The 15,064-nt window shown below is 41.4% G+C and overlaps 1 protein-coding gene across 1 annotated transcript in view; it reads right to left on the minus strand.

The window, feature by feature from the left end:
• The window catches only part of SYN2 (synapsin II), a 201,446-nt gene extending 187,565 nt beyond the window's left edge, over positions 1-13,881 (minus strand). Inside the window, exon 1 of the mRNA XM_020802549.3 lies at positions 13,031-13,881. Coding sequence (XP_020658208.3) covers positions 13,031-13,422 — 392 coding nt within the window. The 5' untranslated portion in view covers positions 13,423-13,881. The remainder of the gene's footprint in view (positions 1-13,030) is intronic.
• Between the last annotated feature and the right edge of the window lie 1,183 nt (positions 13,882-15,064).

Here is a 15,064-nt window from a genome sequence, read left to right on the forward strand (position 1 = left end):
AGGTGAAGCACCCTCTTTTTTAGGTGACAGGCTATTGATGATCCACAGCATTTAATAATATGAACAATATGCCTGGTAAGTACTATCCAACATGGTATCTTACCTGAAAATAGTACACACTTCCACATGTGATTTAGCAAACATCTGCATGTAGTGACTATGTATACTTGGCTTGCCCTGTGAATCCTGGAAAATCTAGTAAGCTCCTGGTTTTAGAAAGAACTGTACATTCTATATGTTCCATGTGGTGTGCGAGCACACACCCACACACCCACAGAGAGATAGAGAGAGCTCTACAGACACTAGCTGCATTATTACCATCACACAACTGGTTCTGTATCTTCACTCATTATCAATATATAGAGTCCAAATAAGACAAATTATCAATCCAAACAATATAAGTTTATAACCCCAGACAACTGGAAACAAACAGCAGCTCCGATTCTTCACACAGCAGCTGCACTTCAGTCAATATGGTAGGTGCATGTTGTTGGCTGGAAAGCCTACCCATTTCCCCCTAACATTTGTAAAATTAGAAAATCTGAAAACCTACTTCTATATAGCAAAGAAGGTTTCTCTCTCTATATATATAAACATTGATATACTCATATACATTGATATACTCATATACTCTCTCTATATATAAACATTGATATACTCATATACAGTAAGTATATACTGTATAAACCTTCTGTGCTAGCTAAGTCCCTAGAAGGGAACTAGGGGCTATTGAGAATCCAAGCAAGACCCTGCTTTCTAGGCATTATGGTAATTCTGTAAGAGGGAAACAGATGGTGAGGAGGAAGAGAAAAACATCCTGACAAGTAGCACTGAGCTTCTATTGAGAGCAGACTATCCAATTCAGGCAGCAAAAGGCTTCTGGATACATGCTTTAAGAACAATGAAGTAATGAAAAACCATCACTTTAGAACAAAATTATTCCTTGACAGATCTCTTCAGGTTTGAATATTAGAAGTTAGTTTTTTAAATTTCCTCCTTATAAATGTCAGTTAGATTTAATAATTCTGGTGGCATGTCTGAAGTGGTCACTTTGAATTCAGTTTTAAGACACTAGTACAGTAGCTTCATTTGCAGAATGGCCCTGGCATGCAATCATTTTTTTTTGTAAAGTAGAAAGATCTCATAATTACTCAGCCACATGCTTCACTCTCATAAACGCCATGTATCTCCTATTTCTCATATTAAATATCACTATTTCTGCTGCAAGGATAGCAAAAATCCTGCTGTATAATTCTTTTAAGAATTATACATGGGCATATCAGGTATTTTAAATGTGGTCAGTCTTGTAGTTAGACAGATTCTCATAGCTCTTAAGACTGATATTACTTCTTGGAAAACTATTACTTCTTGACACTGGTTTTCAATTAATAGTAGATTTCTAAAATATCTATTATTCCAATAGATCCTTAATGTAGTCTGAAGTGTCTTGTACAAATTCAACCCTCATTTATGATTAAATAATACTGTCCCCATTATCTGTTGCAAATTGTACTGCAGACACTGCACCACTGTAGCTGGAGGTTTAAAAGACTAGCCATTAATTCTCTGTGCTCTGACATAACATTCTAATTATTATTCTTATCGCAATTTATAGTAATGAACTCATTTTGTGGTTTTCATAGTGAACACAGAGAGAAAATGCATATGTCACTTGAAAATAGCCAGCAAACAGTAAATTAAGCTGCTGTGCAACATATCAATGTGATGAAAACCTTGGATATCATAGAAAAAGATGACCAATCTCAGTCACACAGACTGAATTGGTTCAAAAAACTTCACAGGTTTAGATTCCAAGTAAAAACTTGAATAAAACAATAAAAGATCAAGCTTTCGACAAAGAAAACATTGCATGCAATGTAGCTAGTATGCCATTTGTAATCCTGAAGATAACAGGATGTGTTTTCCTTGTCAAAAGCTTGATCCTTCTTTGTTTTATGATGATTTATTATTTAGAGAGTACAATAGTAAAATATGTATGGCTAACACAGACTTTTATTCCATGAATAACAGATTTTATAGACAAGATTTCGCTTTTAAATTATTTCTATAGCCTTCCCTCAGCTGAGGGGAATCAGGTACAATTACTCTAAAGTAAATTATTTTTAATACCAGTATCACACATATTCAGAATTAAGACTCAGTGAATTGTTATTAATTGTAATTAGGACTGTAGTATTTGTCTAGCAGTTGCTATTATTATTATTATTATTATTATTATTATTATTATTATTATTATTATTATTATTATTATTATTATTATTATTATTATTATTATTATTATTATTATTATTATTATTATTATTATTATTATTATTATTGATGGTGATGTTGTTGTTGGTGGTGCTGGTGGTCGTTATAAATAATTAAAAATCACTTTTCCAGCCACCAAAGAAAAGAGCAATAAACAAGAAAACAAATTCTTCAACCATTCTAATATTCTACTATTGTTCACCTCACTCCCAATAATCTATTCAGACACTGGCTTGTGGCTCACAGCCTTTCACTATCATAACTGCTTTTGGTTTTTCATTATCTATCAATGCTTCTGAGACACTGGGCCAGTTCTCTTCTTTTCCTGCCACTTCAACTATTCTATTGAAAGACAGATTCCAAGATGGATGTTCCCAGGCTGCCTGGATCCTGTCAGCAGCTCAGGTTTGGCTTGAAGTTGGGCCAGATTTTACCAGAGTTACGGAATACCTGTAACAGTAATGTTATCACCCCTTCGCAATCAGAGTGGAAGCACAGTGATAGGCACAGTGATAACTTAACCATCAAGCTAACAGTACAAATTCTTCTTCATATTGTATATTGTTGTTGTTATTTAGTTGTTAAGGCTGTGTCCGACTCTTCGTGACCCCATGGACCAGAGCACGCCAGGCCCTCCTGTCTTCCACTGTCTCCCAGAGTTGGGTCACATTCATGTTGGTAGCTTTGATGACACTGTCCAACCATCTCGTCCTCTCTCATCCTCTTCTCCTCTTGCCCTCACACTTTCCCAACATCAGGGTCTTTTCAAGGGAGTTTTTTCTTCTCATGAGATGGCGAAAGTATTGGAGCCTCAGCTTCAGGATCTGTCCTTCCAGTGAGTACTCAGGGTTGATTTCCTTCAGAATGGATAGGTTTGATCTCCTTGCAGTCAAGGGGACTCTCATATTGTATATACCCTATGTTTATTAAAGCTGCTGTCACTACTGATTCTTGATATATAGCTGTATAATTATGCCCTTGTAGTTCCAACAAACAACTTTTTGGTTAATCATATTTTATCTTCAACCAGGAATGCTAAACATGTGTGAACCACCTGATGTTGCTAAGTTTTCAACACCCATCAGCCCCAGCCAATATGACCAATAGACAAGGATGACTGGAATTATCCTCTGAAGAAGTACAAGTTTTTCAACAATGCCTTAAACTATGTGTTGTTTGCTATCAAGTCAGAGCTGACTTATGGCAATTCTAATAGGGTTTTCTAATAGGGCTGTATATTGTCCAATTCTAATAGGACTGTCTCCCAGATTATTTAACTTATATGCAGAATACATCATGCATATTCCAAGCCGGAATTAAGATTGCTGGAAGAAATATCAACAACCTCCAATAGGGAGATGATGCCACTCTGATGGCAGAAAGTGAGGAGGAATTAAAGAACTTCTTAATGAGAGTGAAAGAGGAGAGCGCAAAAATGGTCTGAAGCTCAACATCAAAAAACTAAGATCATGGCCACTGGTCCCATCACCTCATAGCAAATAGAAGGGGAAGATATGGAGGCAGTGACAGATTTTACTTTCTTGGGCTCCATGATCACTGCAGATGGTGACAGCAGCCACAAAATTAAAAGACACCTGCTTCTTGGGAGGAAAGTGATGACAAACCTCGACAGCATCTTAAAAAGAGAGACATCACCTTACCGACAAAGGTCAGCATAGTCAAAGCTATGGTTTTTCCTGTATTGATGTATGGAAGTGAGAGTTGGACCATAAAAGAAGGCTGACCGCCAAAGAATTGATGCTTTTGAATTGTGATGCTGGAGGAGGCTCTTGAAAGTCCCCTGGACTGCAAGGAGATCAAACCTATCAATTCTAAAGGAAGGATAGATCCTGAAGCTGAGGCTCCAATACTTTGGCCATCTTATGAGAAGATAAGACTCCCTGGAAAAGACCCTGATGTTGGGAAAGTGTGAGGGCAAGAGGAGAAGGGAACAACAGAGGATGAGATGGTTGGACCAAAGACAGGAGGGCCTGGCGTGCTCTGGTCCATAGGGTCACAAAGAGTTGGATACAACTATACGACTAAACAACAAAATAGGGCTTTCAAGATAAACAAGATATTTAAGAAGTGGTTTTACCAGTTGTTTCCCAGATCCTAAAAACTTTCCCCTTCTATACACTCTGGCTGAAATCCCGCAACTTAGTGTAATAAGTAGCACTACAGTATATCACTGAATCAATGGTGATTTTGTAAGCCAACTGCTCTGTACTTTCCACTGATTCAAACTGGCCTATGCTAGTTGTGACTTACTATGCTAAGCAACCAGAGTTCAGACACAGTTATCAGAAGCAATTTCCTAACAGTCAATATATATATACACACACACACACACTGTTACATTGTGTGATGACTGGCAGGATGTCTGTCCTGGAATACACACACACACACACACACACATGCACATCCACCCAAAGAAAAGATGGATTCATGCCACCAAGGAATTAATGTTACCAAAGGGGTCTGATACTATGAGAAATAATGGTATTTAAAATTATACAGCAATTATCCATTTCCTTCTAATTCACCTTGTTGCTTCCAAGAATAATATTCATGTTCTATATCTACAAAACTGCCAAGAGAAAATTAGCAGATTTTCAACATACTCCAGAACTATTATCTAACACTCATAAAACTGTTGGTAATTTTTTTATATAAAAAAAGCCAAAGGTGGATTAAAACCAACTTTTTGGTTTTAATCCAACATACCTCACAATCTAGTATTTTCTTCAACCCAGTTCCTGTTTATTTGTTCTGCTGGCAGTAGTACAGCCCAAAATAAGGGTCTAGGTTCCTTTTAGTCAGTGTTCAAAATCTGAGCAGAAAGATAACTTTTGTTCTATGCCTTGTCTTTAAAATAAGACACCAGAAGCATTTTTGATTCAAATCACACAACTTTAATATATTTCTGTGTATGTAACTTCAGAAATGTTATACGCCTTTTAACAGTTCAGAAATGTATCATTCTTTCTTCTGCCTTTTACGTCATCACAGCTTTCATTTACATTTTAAGGTCACCGCACAGCTGATGTTTCTATATGTAACCAAAATACAGCTGTGTTCCGTCAGCCTAGATTCCAAATGCCTGCTTCGTCATCCCTCCCTGCTGAATTCCCAAGCTGCTATTTAAGTCAAGAGTGATCCACCAGAGGAGTTGGATAAACTGGCAGCAAAAGGCAAAACCAGCTGTATAATACTGTTGTGATTCTACACGCTATGTCCAATTCAGCCTCCTTCCTTCTGTACAGTCCTGAAGTGCTGAACATACTTTTAACAAATCAGAACCTGTGTTTAATATGCCCAAATAAGAATGCTGTTTCTTTTAAGTGAAAAATATTACAGATGTGTTTTGGTGTTGTTTTGCTATTAAATACAATCACTGTACTGATTTTAAAATGAAATGGGAAATTATTTCACTGAAAAAGGAAAGCATAGCAGATGTTTCAGTCTGAACTTAGCAACCAAACAGTCAGATTTGTTGTTTGATGCTCGGTGGTTAATTCCCTAGCAGTGGAATTCACAGTCAAATATATGCTGACTGTGATGGGTTTGGAGTCGGAGAAAGACTCTTGTGCCAACACAACTGCCCTTGTGCCAGCAAAAACAAAACAAAAAACCCTTGTCCCAGCTGATCTCAAATTTCCAGCATAATGCGTGATCTGCCAGTGCAAGTACTATGATGAGTAAGATCACCCAATAACTGGGGGACAGGTGAGATGGTAGTTGAGTTAATCCAGATCCAAACCCCTCTCAGCGAAGATTCAGAGCCACTATGGTGGCACAAAGCAAAATGAGACAGCAATCCTAAGTAGTTCCCAACATTCCTAGGCTGGGAGCCTAAGGTGTCCTAGTGTCAACTCAGCTAACCCTCCATCATCTTGGCTAGTTAAGATTCATCTGGGCTACTTAGTCATAGCCCAGATGAATCCTCTTCAGATGCTGAAGTAGATTTTATTGCTCACTGCTTAGTAAATTGGTCCTTCCAATACCAACTGTAGTGCGTAAGATAAAGAAAAATATATGGATGATCTTACCTGTATCTGGGACTTTATCCCTTGAGAGTTCACCATGATGAATTATGGGTAACACAATCCAATTAATTTCAATTTTTAAAGCTAATGCAGCATCTAAAGTTATCTCTTGCTTTGTTATAAAGACTACCTGTTTTAAAACAGACTGCTTTGCCCAGGATAGAGAGAGTTATAAGTTTATACCTGTATTTCATGTTTTTTTTTTTAAAAAAAGAGGAAGAAACAGTTTGGCCCTTTTTGTACCCAACACTTCTATAAACGATTCCAAGTGAATGTTGAATCATCACATTACCTGCTAGAGTTTTATTTGAAAATTTACAGATCTTCTCTCTTTTGCTACAACACAAATGTCATTTAGACATCAATATCAAATCAGTTTTCCAAACTTCCCTGTTCTGTTTTTTTAATAAACTCTTGCCTTATGAAGGAATATTAAGCTCTCAAAACTATGCTTACCTTTTTGTACTCATTTGGGCTTAATAAACGTATTACAGGAGTATGGAATTTTGACATTTTCCTTATGGTCTACACAGCTACCTTTGCTTTTTATATTCTAAGGCAGTTAAGGATAGATCAACATTTCAGAGGTTCTGAAACACAGTCAGGAAGATCCTGAGCTACGGGTCCAGACTGATGCAATTGAGCTATCTGACTCAATAGTATATATTTGCAGAGCCATGGAGATGGAAGCTTCAAAATTTTATAATAACAACAAAAATTATCCCAGTTATAAGCTTTGCCAGTTCTTCTCAGTTATCTTGAGCTGTAATATTCAGAATTTCCTCCATAAAAATATTTTGCATCCATAAAGGTGGACTACTCAACAAGTACTAAAAGGTCCTTAAATTACTATTATTTTATCTAGTACCAGATATACTGCTGTCCAAAGAATGAGAAGGGAACAAGAACTATAGCTCTCATCACTACAGTATTCAAAATTCTTTATTTGTTTCTGCATGGTAGAACTGTTTACAGGAGGCACCTACAATGCAGGTGTGCATGATCAACAAGGCAGATAATGTGTAGCTCATGATGACCCTTTTTTTTGTGCACCACAGAGAAACAGTCATAATAATATTCCTGCCACTGAAAATAGACAGTGTGATCCATTCAAAAATTGACAGCACTATTTGCCACCAAAATTTGGTACAAAACCATGAATTCCTTAGTGATCTGCAATGTAAAATTAATACTTGTTTATTCATTTCCATATTTGGAAGCAGTTAATTAAGCCTAATTAATCTGTATTAGAACCCTTTAATAAGTTGGTTCTGTATAGTGTCTGTCTTTTAGAAAGAAATATCCCTGTGATTCTAAGAGTTCCTTAGACAGAATATGTGCTACATCCTCTATGTTTCTATGGTTCTCAGTCTTCCAAGAAACAGTGAGTTGCAGCCTGCTGATGCTCTTTCTGCCAGTTTCGCTCATTCTACTGACAGTGATAAAGATCATCCCTGCACTGTTCTGCCCTGGTAATTTTATGAAAGTAAAATGTGTGTGAGTGCCATTTATCCAGTTTCAATTAATAAATAATATTCAATACACTTAAAACATAATTAATTAAATCTTACCCATTTAATTCGATAAATTATTCTAGTTTAGTATTAATTAATTATGGTTGGACAGCAATTTTATTGTAATTGAATAATGCATAATATGTGAAATAAAATGGGAAACATGATCTTTATATTACTTCATTTATTTTTAAAACTAACCCTGCATATGCCATATTCCTGTCATACAGCCCCCAAGCCTGAAAAACAAAGTTGCATATCCTGATGTATAAATACTAGTGTGTCTACACAGGTGAATATACGATAATACTTTCACTAAAAAGGCAATTCCATAAAGTAAAATATCTGAGCATTATGAAAACTATTTCAATTTATCTTACTATTCAATACAGCTGTACACATCTCCAACCAAATGGGCAAATATACACCAAATCAGGGTATATATGAATAACTGGAGTACCTATAGTGAAGGAAAGAGCCACTGTTCACTTCTGGAGCAGAGTAACTCCACAACAGATGCTTTGTATTTCTTCACAATCTGTCTTTTACATGTACGGATGATTCTGACCTTGGTTATGCGTGCCAATTTTTACTAACTCCCAACCCTCCCTCCCTTTTTTTTTTAATTTCAAAAGACAAGAGGATATCTTTTGGGAAATATGCAAGCAACATGTTTGTAGAAATTAGAAACTAAAAGATACCTTTCTAGTCTGGGTTCTGCAAAGTGGGCATAGCAAGATTAGTTTATTGAAGAGATTAAAGGGTGTGTATGTTTCTCTGTTGTATGTGTTGCATCACTCACATTTTTGCTTCACCATTTCATTAAATCCAAAACAGTCCTTCAAAATATTTTGGCACAGAGGGACTACAGCTACATCCCAGCTGTTCTTGGTTCTGCACTCCTCCAGCAACCAGATCATGTGCTGAACTTCTAAGATCCTCAAGCAGTGAGCAATTTTACATGAGTGAAAATGCTGTTGTAATCTGTGTGTAGTGTATGTATACTTAAACTTCCATTTTAAAAAGCCAGGAAATTTAATTCTTCAAAAAACAAATAAATAAACAAAAAACCCTCCAGTTTTTGAATGTGAGACATTGTGCTTCTGTATCCCTTACTCAAAATGCCAGGAAATGGCCCAATATTGGTGCACAAGATTATGCAAACTTCACACACAATAGCAGTCAAGATGATCTAGCAGTGGTTCCCAACCTTGGGTCCCCAGATATTCTTTGACTGCAGCTTCCAGAAATACTGGCCAGCACAGCTGGTGGGGAAGGCTTCTGGGAGTTTTAGTCTAAGAACTCTGAGGATCCAAGTTTGGGAACCAATGGTCTACAGCAGTTGTTCCCAATCTTGGGCCTCCAGATGTTTATTTATTTATTTATTCCATTTATACCCCGCCTATCTGTTCATCGCGAACACTCTAGGCAGCTAGAGTTCTTGGACTACAACTCTCAGAAGCCTTCACTACCACCTCTGCTGGCCAGGATTTCTGGGAGCTGAAGTCCAAGAACATCTGGAGGCCCAAAGTTGGGGATCACTGGTCTACAGGACACTCTTTTGTGGTCACTACCATTCACAAAGACACATCAGGCAGAAGAAAATCCCAGAACCTACATAATTCCTTTTTTCATCAGTTCACTACTTCAAACACAAAACAATTATCAGGGCTAGTTTTTTTTTTTAAATCTGGCTTTTCTTTTAGAAGCAGGTTGCAACTTGGCACATAACAGAATTAAAACAGGAAAAAATAGATAAATCCATGTAAAAGTAAGAACAAAACAAAAACTTAACATGTTAAAACCCAATCAAATGTTTATTAGAACTTAGTTAAGTTAAAAGCAGGCTAATAAAACATCTCAAAATTTAAACATCACCAGGGCATTGAAAGCACTTTTGCACATAGCTAGTCAACTACCAAGCTGATTTTGTTATCTAGATCTAGAAACTCAGGAGGTAGTGATTTATACTCCTATAGTCATAAATCAACCAACACGTATTCAGATCTATTGTAACAAACTCGGGATTCAAAGAGGCTTTGGAATGCAAAATGTAAGACAAAAACCAAACAGCAATATTCAAAGGTTAATAGCTGCCACTAATTTGGTGAGAAAAGGCTTACATTATGCTGGTCCATAAATGCTAAAAGAATGTGCTACCCTGGGAAACACTTGACAGCTACAGACCTGAAACCTTACATATACAGTATATGACTTTGCCTGTGTGAAGGAGTAGGACCGAGTGTGCCGTCCTCAGAAGAAGAAAGCCCGAAAGAAGAGAGTGGTTGTGCAGAAGGGATTTTAGTGGAAATAGAATGTGAGGAAGAGCCACAAAGGAGACCGACAGAAGTGTGCCTGGTTGATGAGGGAGGAGCTGAACTGGACCTGATCATGTGGGAGGAGGTGAAAGGGGAAGGATCAAATGTGCGGGAGTTCAGTTGGCTAGGGGAAGGACAGCGGGGCAGATGCACTAATGTGGGGGTGCAGACAGACTGGCTAACAGACGTCAGGAGCCAGGCGGACCTGGCTGACGGCTTTCCAAATATAAAGAAAGAAGGAGGACTGTTGCCGGAGCCTTCTTTACCCAGCGGACGCGGTAGGGCATATGAGCCCTTAGAATGGAGGGTCTCGGTTTTCCCGGTGGGCTACCCTGGTGGGGCCAGAGAGTTATCCGCCCGGGCCCAGAATTCCAACAGAAGCCTCCAGAGGGGGATTGGGCACGCCATCCCTGTTGTGGGACCATATGTGCCGTGCGGAGTGCGCCCCTAAGACCGTTGACGGACCGCAAACGATTCGGCCTGGCCCCTTGGTAGGGGAAGAGATGAACCCACCAGTTGTAAGACCAAAAAGATATACCCTGTTAACGGACGAAGTGTTGAAGGATCCGTTTGATCCGGTGGAGTTGAGTGTGCATACAAATAAAGTTGTTGTTTCACAAGAAATGGATTCGCCTCCGCGCCTTTTTCCCGCCTTTACTACGCAACCCCCCCCCCCCCGGCCAAAGACGAACATTGTCACAGCCTGACTCCACCAGAGTAAGACCTCTTCTAGTCCAGCCTTCTGTTTCCAAAAGCAGCCATAGAAATGACTTTGGAAGCCCTGTAGGGTGGTGCTGATTATCTTGCGCTGCATTTGGTACTCCAAAGTGTAATGCTTCTGAACACAGATGTTCTATATAACTATCATGGTTAACAGCCATAAACAGATCTATTCATGTATCTGACTTGCAATTTGAAATACACTGCAGCAACAACCTAATTTGTGGCAATACATTTTCCTTCAAAGTCACACTACTATCTTGAGCTGAACAGTAAAATGTCAGGTTGTCTACTGGGAATTGTATTAGTCTGTTGTCCATAGCTATAACTTATACATAATATTAACAGGAAAAAACCAAGGCAGAGAAATCAAATTATATATGAAAGGATTAATTGCCCTCCCCCAACAATAACCACATTCTGTGGTGGATGCAAATAAGAAGATAATGAAAGTTGGGGATTGTTTAATGTTTAGGATCACATCTTTTAAAAAGTTTTTTATTTTCTTGCATATCATTAGCAAGAGATAGATACCCTACATCTGTTCTAACAAAAACATCAGTACAACCCTGTATGTATCTATTCATGCACTCAGTTTAATGGGCTTTAAATAGTACACAAGGATGCGGAGGACTGTCTAAAACTGTGCTGAACAGGTCTTATTTCTGATTAATTGTTCATAGGTTTACACAAGACTAACAAATTCATTGGGGCAGAGGCTTTCATATCAGGCTCCTGAACATGACTGACACACACATATATGAAAGCCATTAAAAATTAAATGTTGTACAAAAGAATCCCCTTTGTGTTTCACTCTAACTGCATCATTTATGACTTCATAAACATCTCTCTCTCTCTCTTTAAAAAAAAGGGCTTGTAATATGGCTCCCAGTTGTCTCCCCTCCAGATTGCTGATCAGGTTAGCTTCAGTAAGACTGCAGCATCTGGTACTTTCAGTCCATTCACAGTTCACGGTGGAAATCTTTTCTAGATCCTCAGGGGAAAATAATGTAGTTCATGAATTTAGATAACAGACGGTTACACAGACATGTTGTAGGCACAAGGTATTATTTCTGGCATTGCAAGAATTAGGTTTGTTCCACTCCATGAATAAAGAAAACTTTACTCTTTCACCAAAGAAATGTAAAGTTAAACCAGTATTCGTTATAATTACTGCAAATAAACTTACAGATAACAAGTATTTAAAGAACTTGCAGGTACTCAAATATCCTATGTTTACTATGAAAATAGTAAACATATAGGATAGTGTTTTCAAACTCATATGTATCTTTGAAGAAAAGGCGCCTGCCTTTAAACTCATGGGATTGTGATCCCACTTCTATACGGCCCCACATGTTTTCTGGTAGGCATTTCCCCCTTTGGTAGCCTGCGGCCAACATTTTAAGCAGGTTTCCGAAGAAACACCTGAGACCACCTCGAGCGAGGAGGCCGCCGCGTACGTGAGGCAGATTCCACCCAATGTACCCAGAAGCTGGGGTGGGGGAACTGCAATCCGCGGTAACTTTCCACAGGGCACACACGTACCTCCTGCCAAAGATGTGTGTGTGCACGTGCGGCCGCGTCACATGACCCACGCCCCACCCCGCCTTCCCGGCGGGCGGCCGAGGCGCTCGCCCTCCCCGCTCCCCACTGACTCCCCCTTTTCCCCCCTCCCCCCTGGGAGGAAGTTCTTGGCATGCAGGGGAGTCAAGTGGGGAGGCGGCCTGGCGCGCTCCCTCCGCAGAGGCGGCCTCCCCCTTCCCCTTCCCCTCCCCCTTCCCCTCCCTCTCCGCCTTTGGTCCGCAGCTGTCTGGGGCTGACCCGCCCGCCGCCGAGGGCTTCCAGGCACTGCCGGGCTTTTCTCGAGGGCCATGCCCTTGGTCCCCGCTGTAGCCCTGCGGGAAACCAGGCAGCTGAGAAATAGGGGGTTCCACAGACAAAACGCTCCCTAATTTCTCGGCGAAAGCAAGGATGCCGCCGCCAAGCCCGCGCTTTTCTCTCCCTCCTTCCCCCCCCCCATCCCTCCCCGCACCACACACCGTGAGGCCAATGCAAACGGGAGCGGGGAAGGCGGAGGGCTGCACACCAAGCCTGGTGCCCCCCGGTCCGAGCGGAGGGGGCAGAACGGGAAGGGGGGAGAGAGAGGGCGGCCCCTTACCAGTCCGTGTGCGGCTCGTCGATGACCAGGAGCTGCTTGAACTTTTTGGCCGCCGCCGGCGACACCGAGCCCGCGTCCACCAAGCCCGCCGAGGCGGCCGTCTGCTTCACGGCGTTGGAGAGGGAGCTGAAGAAGCTGCTGCCCACCGACTGCTGGTGCTGAGGCGGCGGCGGCGGCGGAGCCTGCTGGGGGGAAGGCGCCGCCGCGGGCTGCGGCTGCCGGCGCTCCGAGGCCGGGGAAGCCGAGGAAGAAGAGGCCGGGGAAGGAGCGGCCGGCGACGCCGGTGGCGGCGGCTGTTGGGGCTCCGGCCGCTGCAGGTCGGTCATGTAGCCATTGGGCAGGTTGGCGATGAAGCTGCTGTCCGAAAGCCTGCGCCGCAGAAAGTTCATCATTTGGCCGGCGAGGGAAGGGAAAGCGTTAGCCGACGACGACGAGGAGGCAGGAGGCGAGGCGCCTACCCGGGCGAAGGAAGGAGGGCGGGCGGGCTGGTTGCCGGGCTTGGCGCTCCGGTCGCCGCCTTGCTGGTTGAGCGCGGGCGACGGCGACGGCAGCGGCTCTGGCTGCTTCTTGTTGCTGCTGCTGCTGCTGCCGCTGCTTCCCCGCTCGCCTCGTCCCGCCCTCCCGTCTCTAGGTGGCGGCCGCCAAGCCCGACGCTTTCTTTGGGAGGAACAGGGACGGGCAGGGAGGCGGCGCCCAGGCGCGTCGGGCTTCGCTCTCAAGCTGCGCGGGAACGAGAGGTGTGGGTGGGATTGCCTTCCGAGTGGGGTCTCCGCTTTGGCGGGAAAGCCTGGGCGCTCCCCTCCGCCTCCCTCGTAGAAAGGGAAACCCCCTCCTGACAAGAGCCCCTCCCAGCCTGGGTGGCTGCTGCTGCTTGTTGTTGTTGTTGTTTACCTCAGAGATGCTAATTTCTTTGGGAAATCTACCTCCTCGGCGGAAGAATGCTGCATAAGAAAACCAGAGGTTATATCTCCATGCAAACGTTGCTGCCACCCACGTCCAGCCATTTTGTGAAGCCAAGCCCTTTTTACTCTCTGGTTCACCATCGGAGGAGAGGGTGACTGAGAGGAAGAAGATTCGACAATCTCAAGTTACTTTTTTGGAAAACAACACAGAGCTGTTGGCCGACAACAATCCTGTGCCCTTCTCAGATGCTGTGCTCCTGTTCCTGTCCAATATCACCATGTCGTTTGTATATCTAAAAGAAGAGACACGCCTCAAGGGAAGTTTTGGAAGAGATAGCCATATTAGTCTGTTCTAGCATACCCCCCCCAAAAAAGACAAAAACCTTCAAGATTTACTGCTATATTTTAATGTGACCTCTCCTGGACAACTCTGAAGAAGTGGACCTGTCCATGAAAGCTCACATTAAAACATAACAATTAGTCTTTAAAGTGCTACCACGTTTTTGCCTTTTGTCTTTTTATTTTGGTTTTCCCTGAAGATAAGTTTCAAGGCAATTTCAAATCCATGTTCTTTTTGGGGCTAAACAGTCAGTCACTGCCTTTGCTCATTCATGTGTCTGGCCAGTCACTTTTAAGTGCATTTGCAATTCAAAAGTGTCTTAAGTCACACAAATGGACAATATCAGAGCAAAACGCACTTGACAGGGCAGAGAAGAAAAGTCTGTGTTCTTCTGAGGACATAGCTTTCCATCAGTCATCTTGAATGAGATGAGCTCTACCTGCTTGGGTGGGGTAGCAGTCCTACTCTTCCTTCTAGTGCCAGCTGTGCAAGGCGACAACCGATTTCTGTTGTCTTTTCAATATGGAGCCGTGGAATATATGCATAAATGAGATTTTTATTTATGTTATGTATTTCACCAGGTTTTGGCTTTCTAATCAACACTGACATACTCATCAAACTTTATAAGATAAAATTTCTGTTCATCATAAAAGAAGAAAACATTTATACATAAATCAGGCAACATTAGAACACAGAAAGAGTCATAACATAGTTTATCTTACATAATTTCTAGCACATCTGATATAGTATATTTCACAAGAAAATGTTCTTCGTATTTATTAGGTTCTTCAT

This window comes from Pogona vitticeps, chromosome 2, assembly GCF_051106095.1.
Source record: "Pogona vitticeps strain Pit_001003342236 chromosome 2, PviZW2.1, whole genome shotgun sequence".
Taxonomy (NCBI): domain Eukaryota; kingdom Metazoa; phylum Chordata; class Lepidosauria; order Squamata; family Agamidae; genus Pogona; species Pogona vitticeps.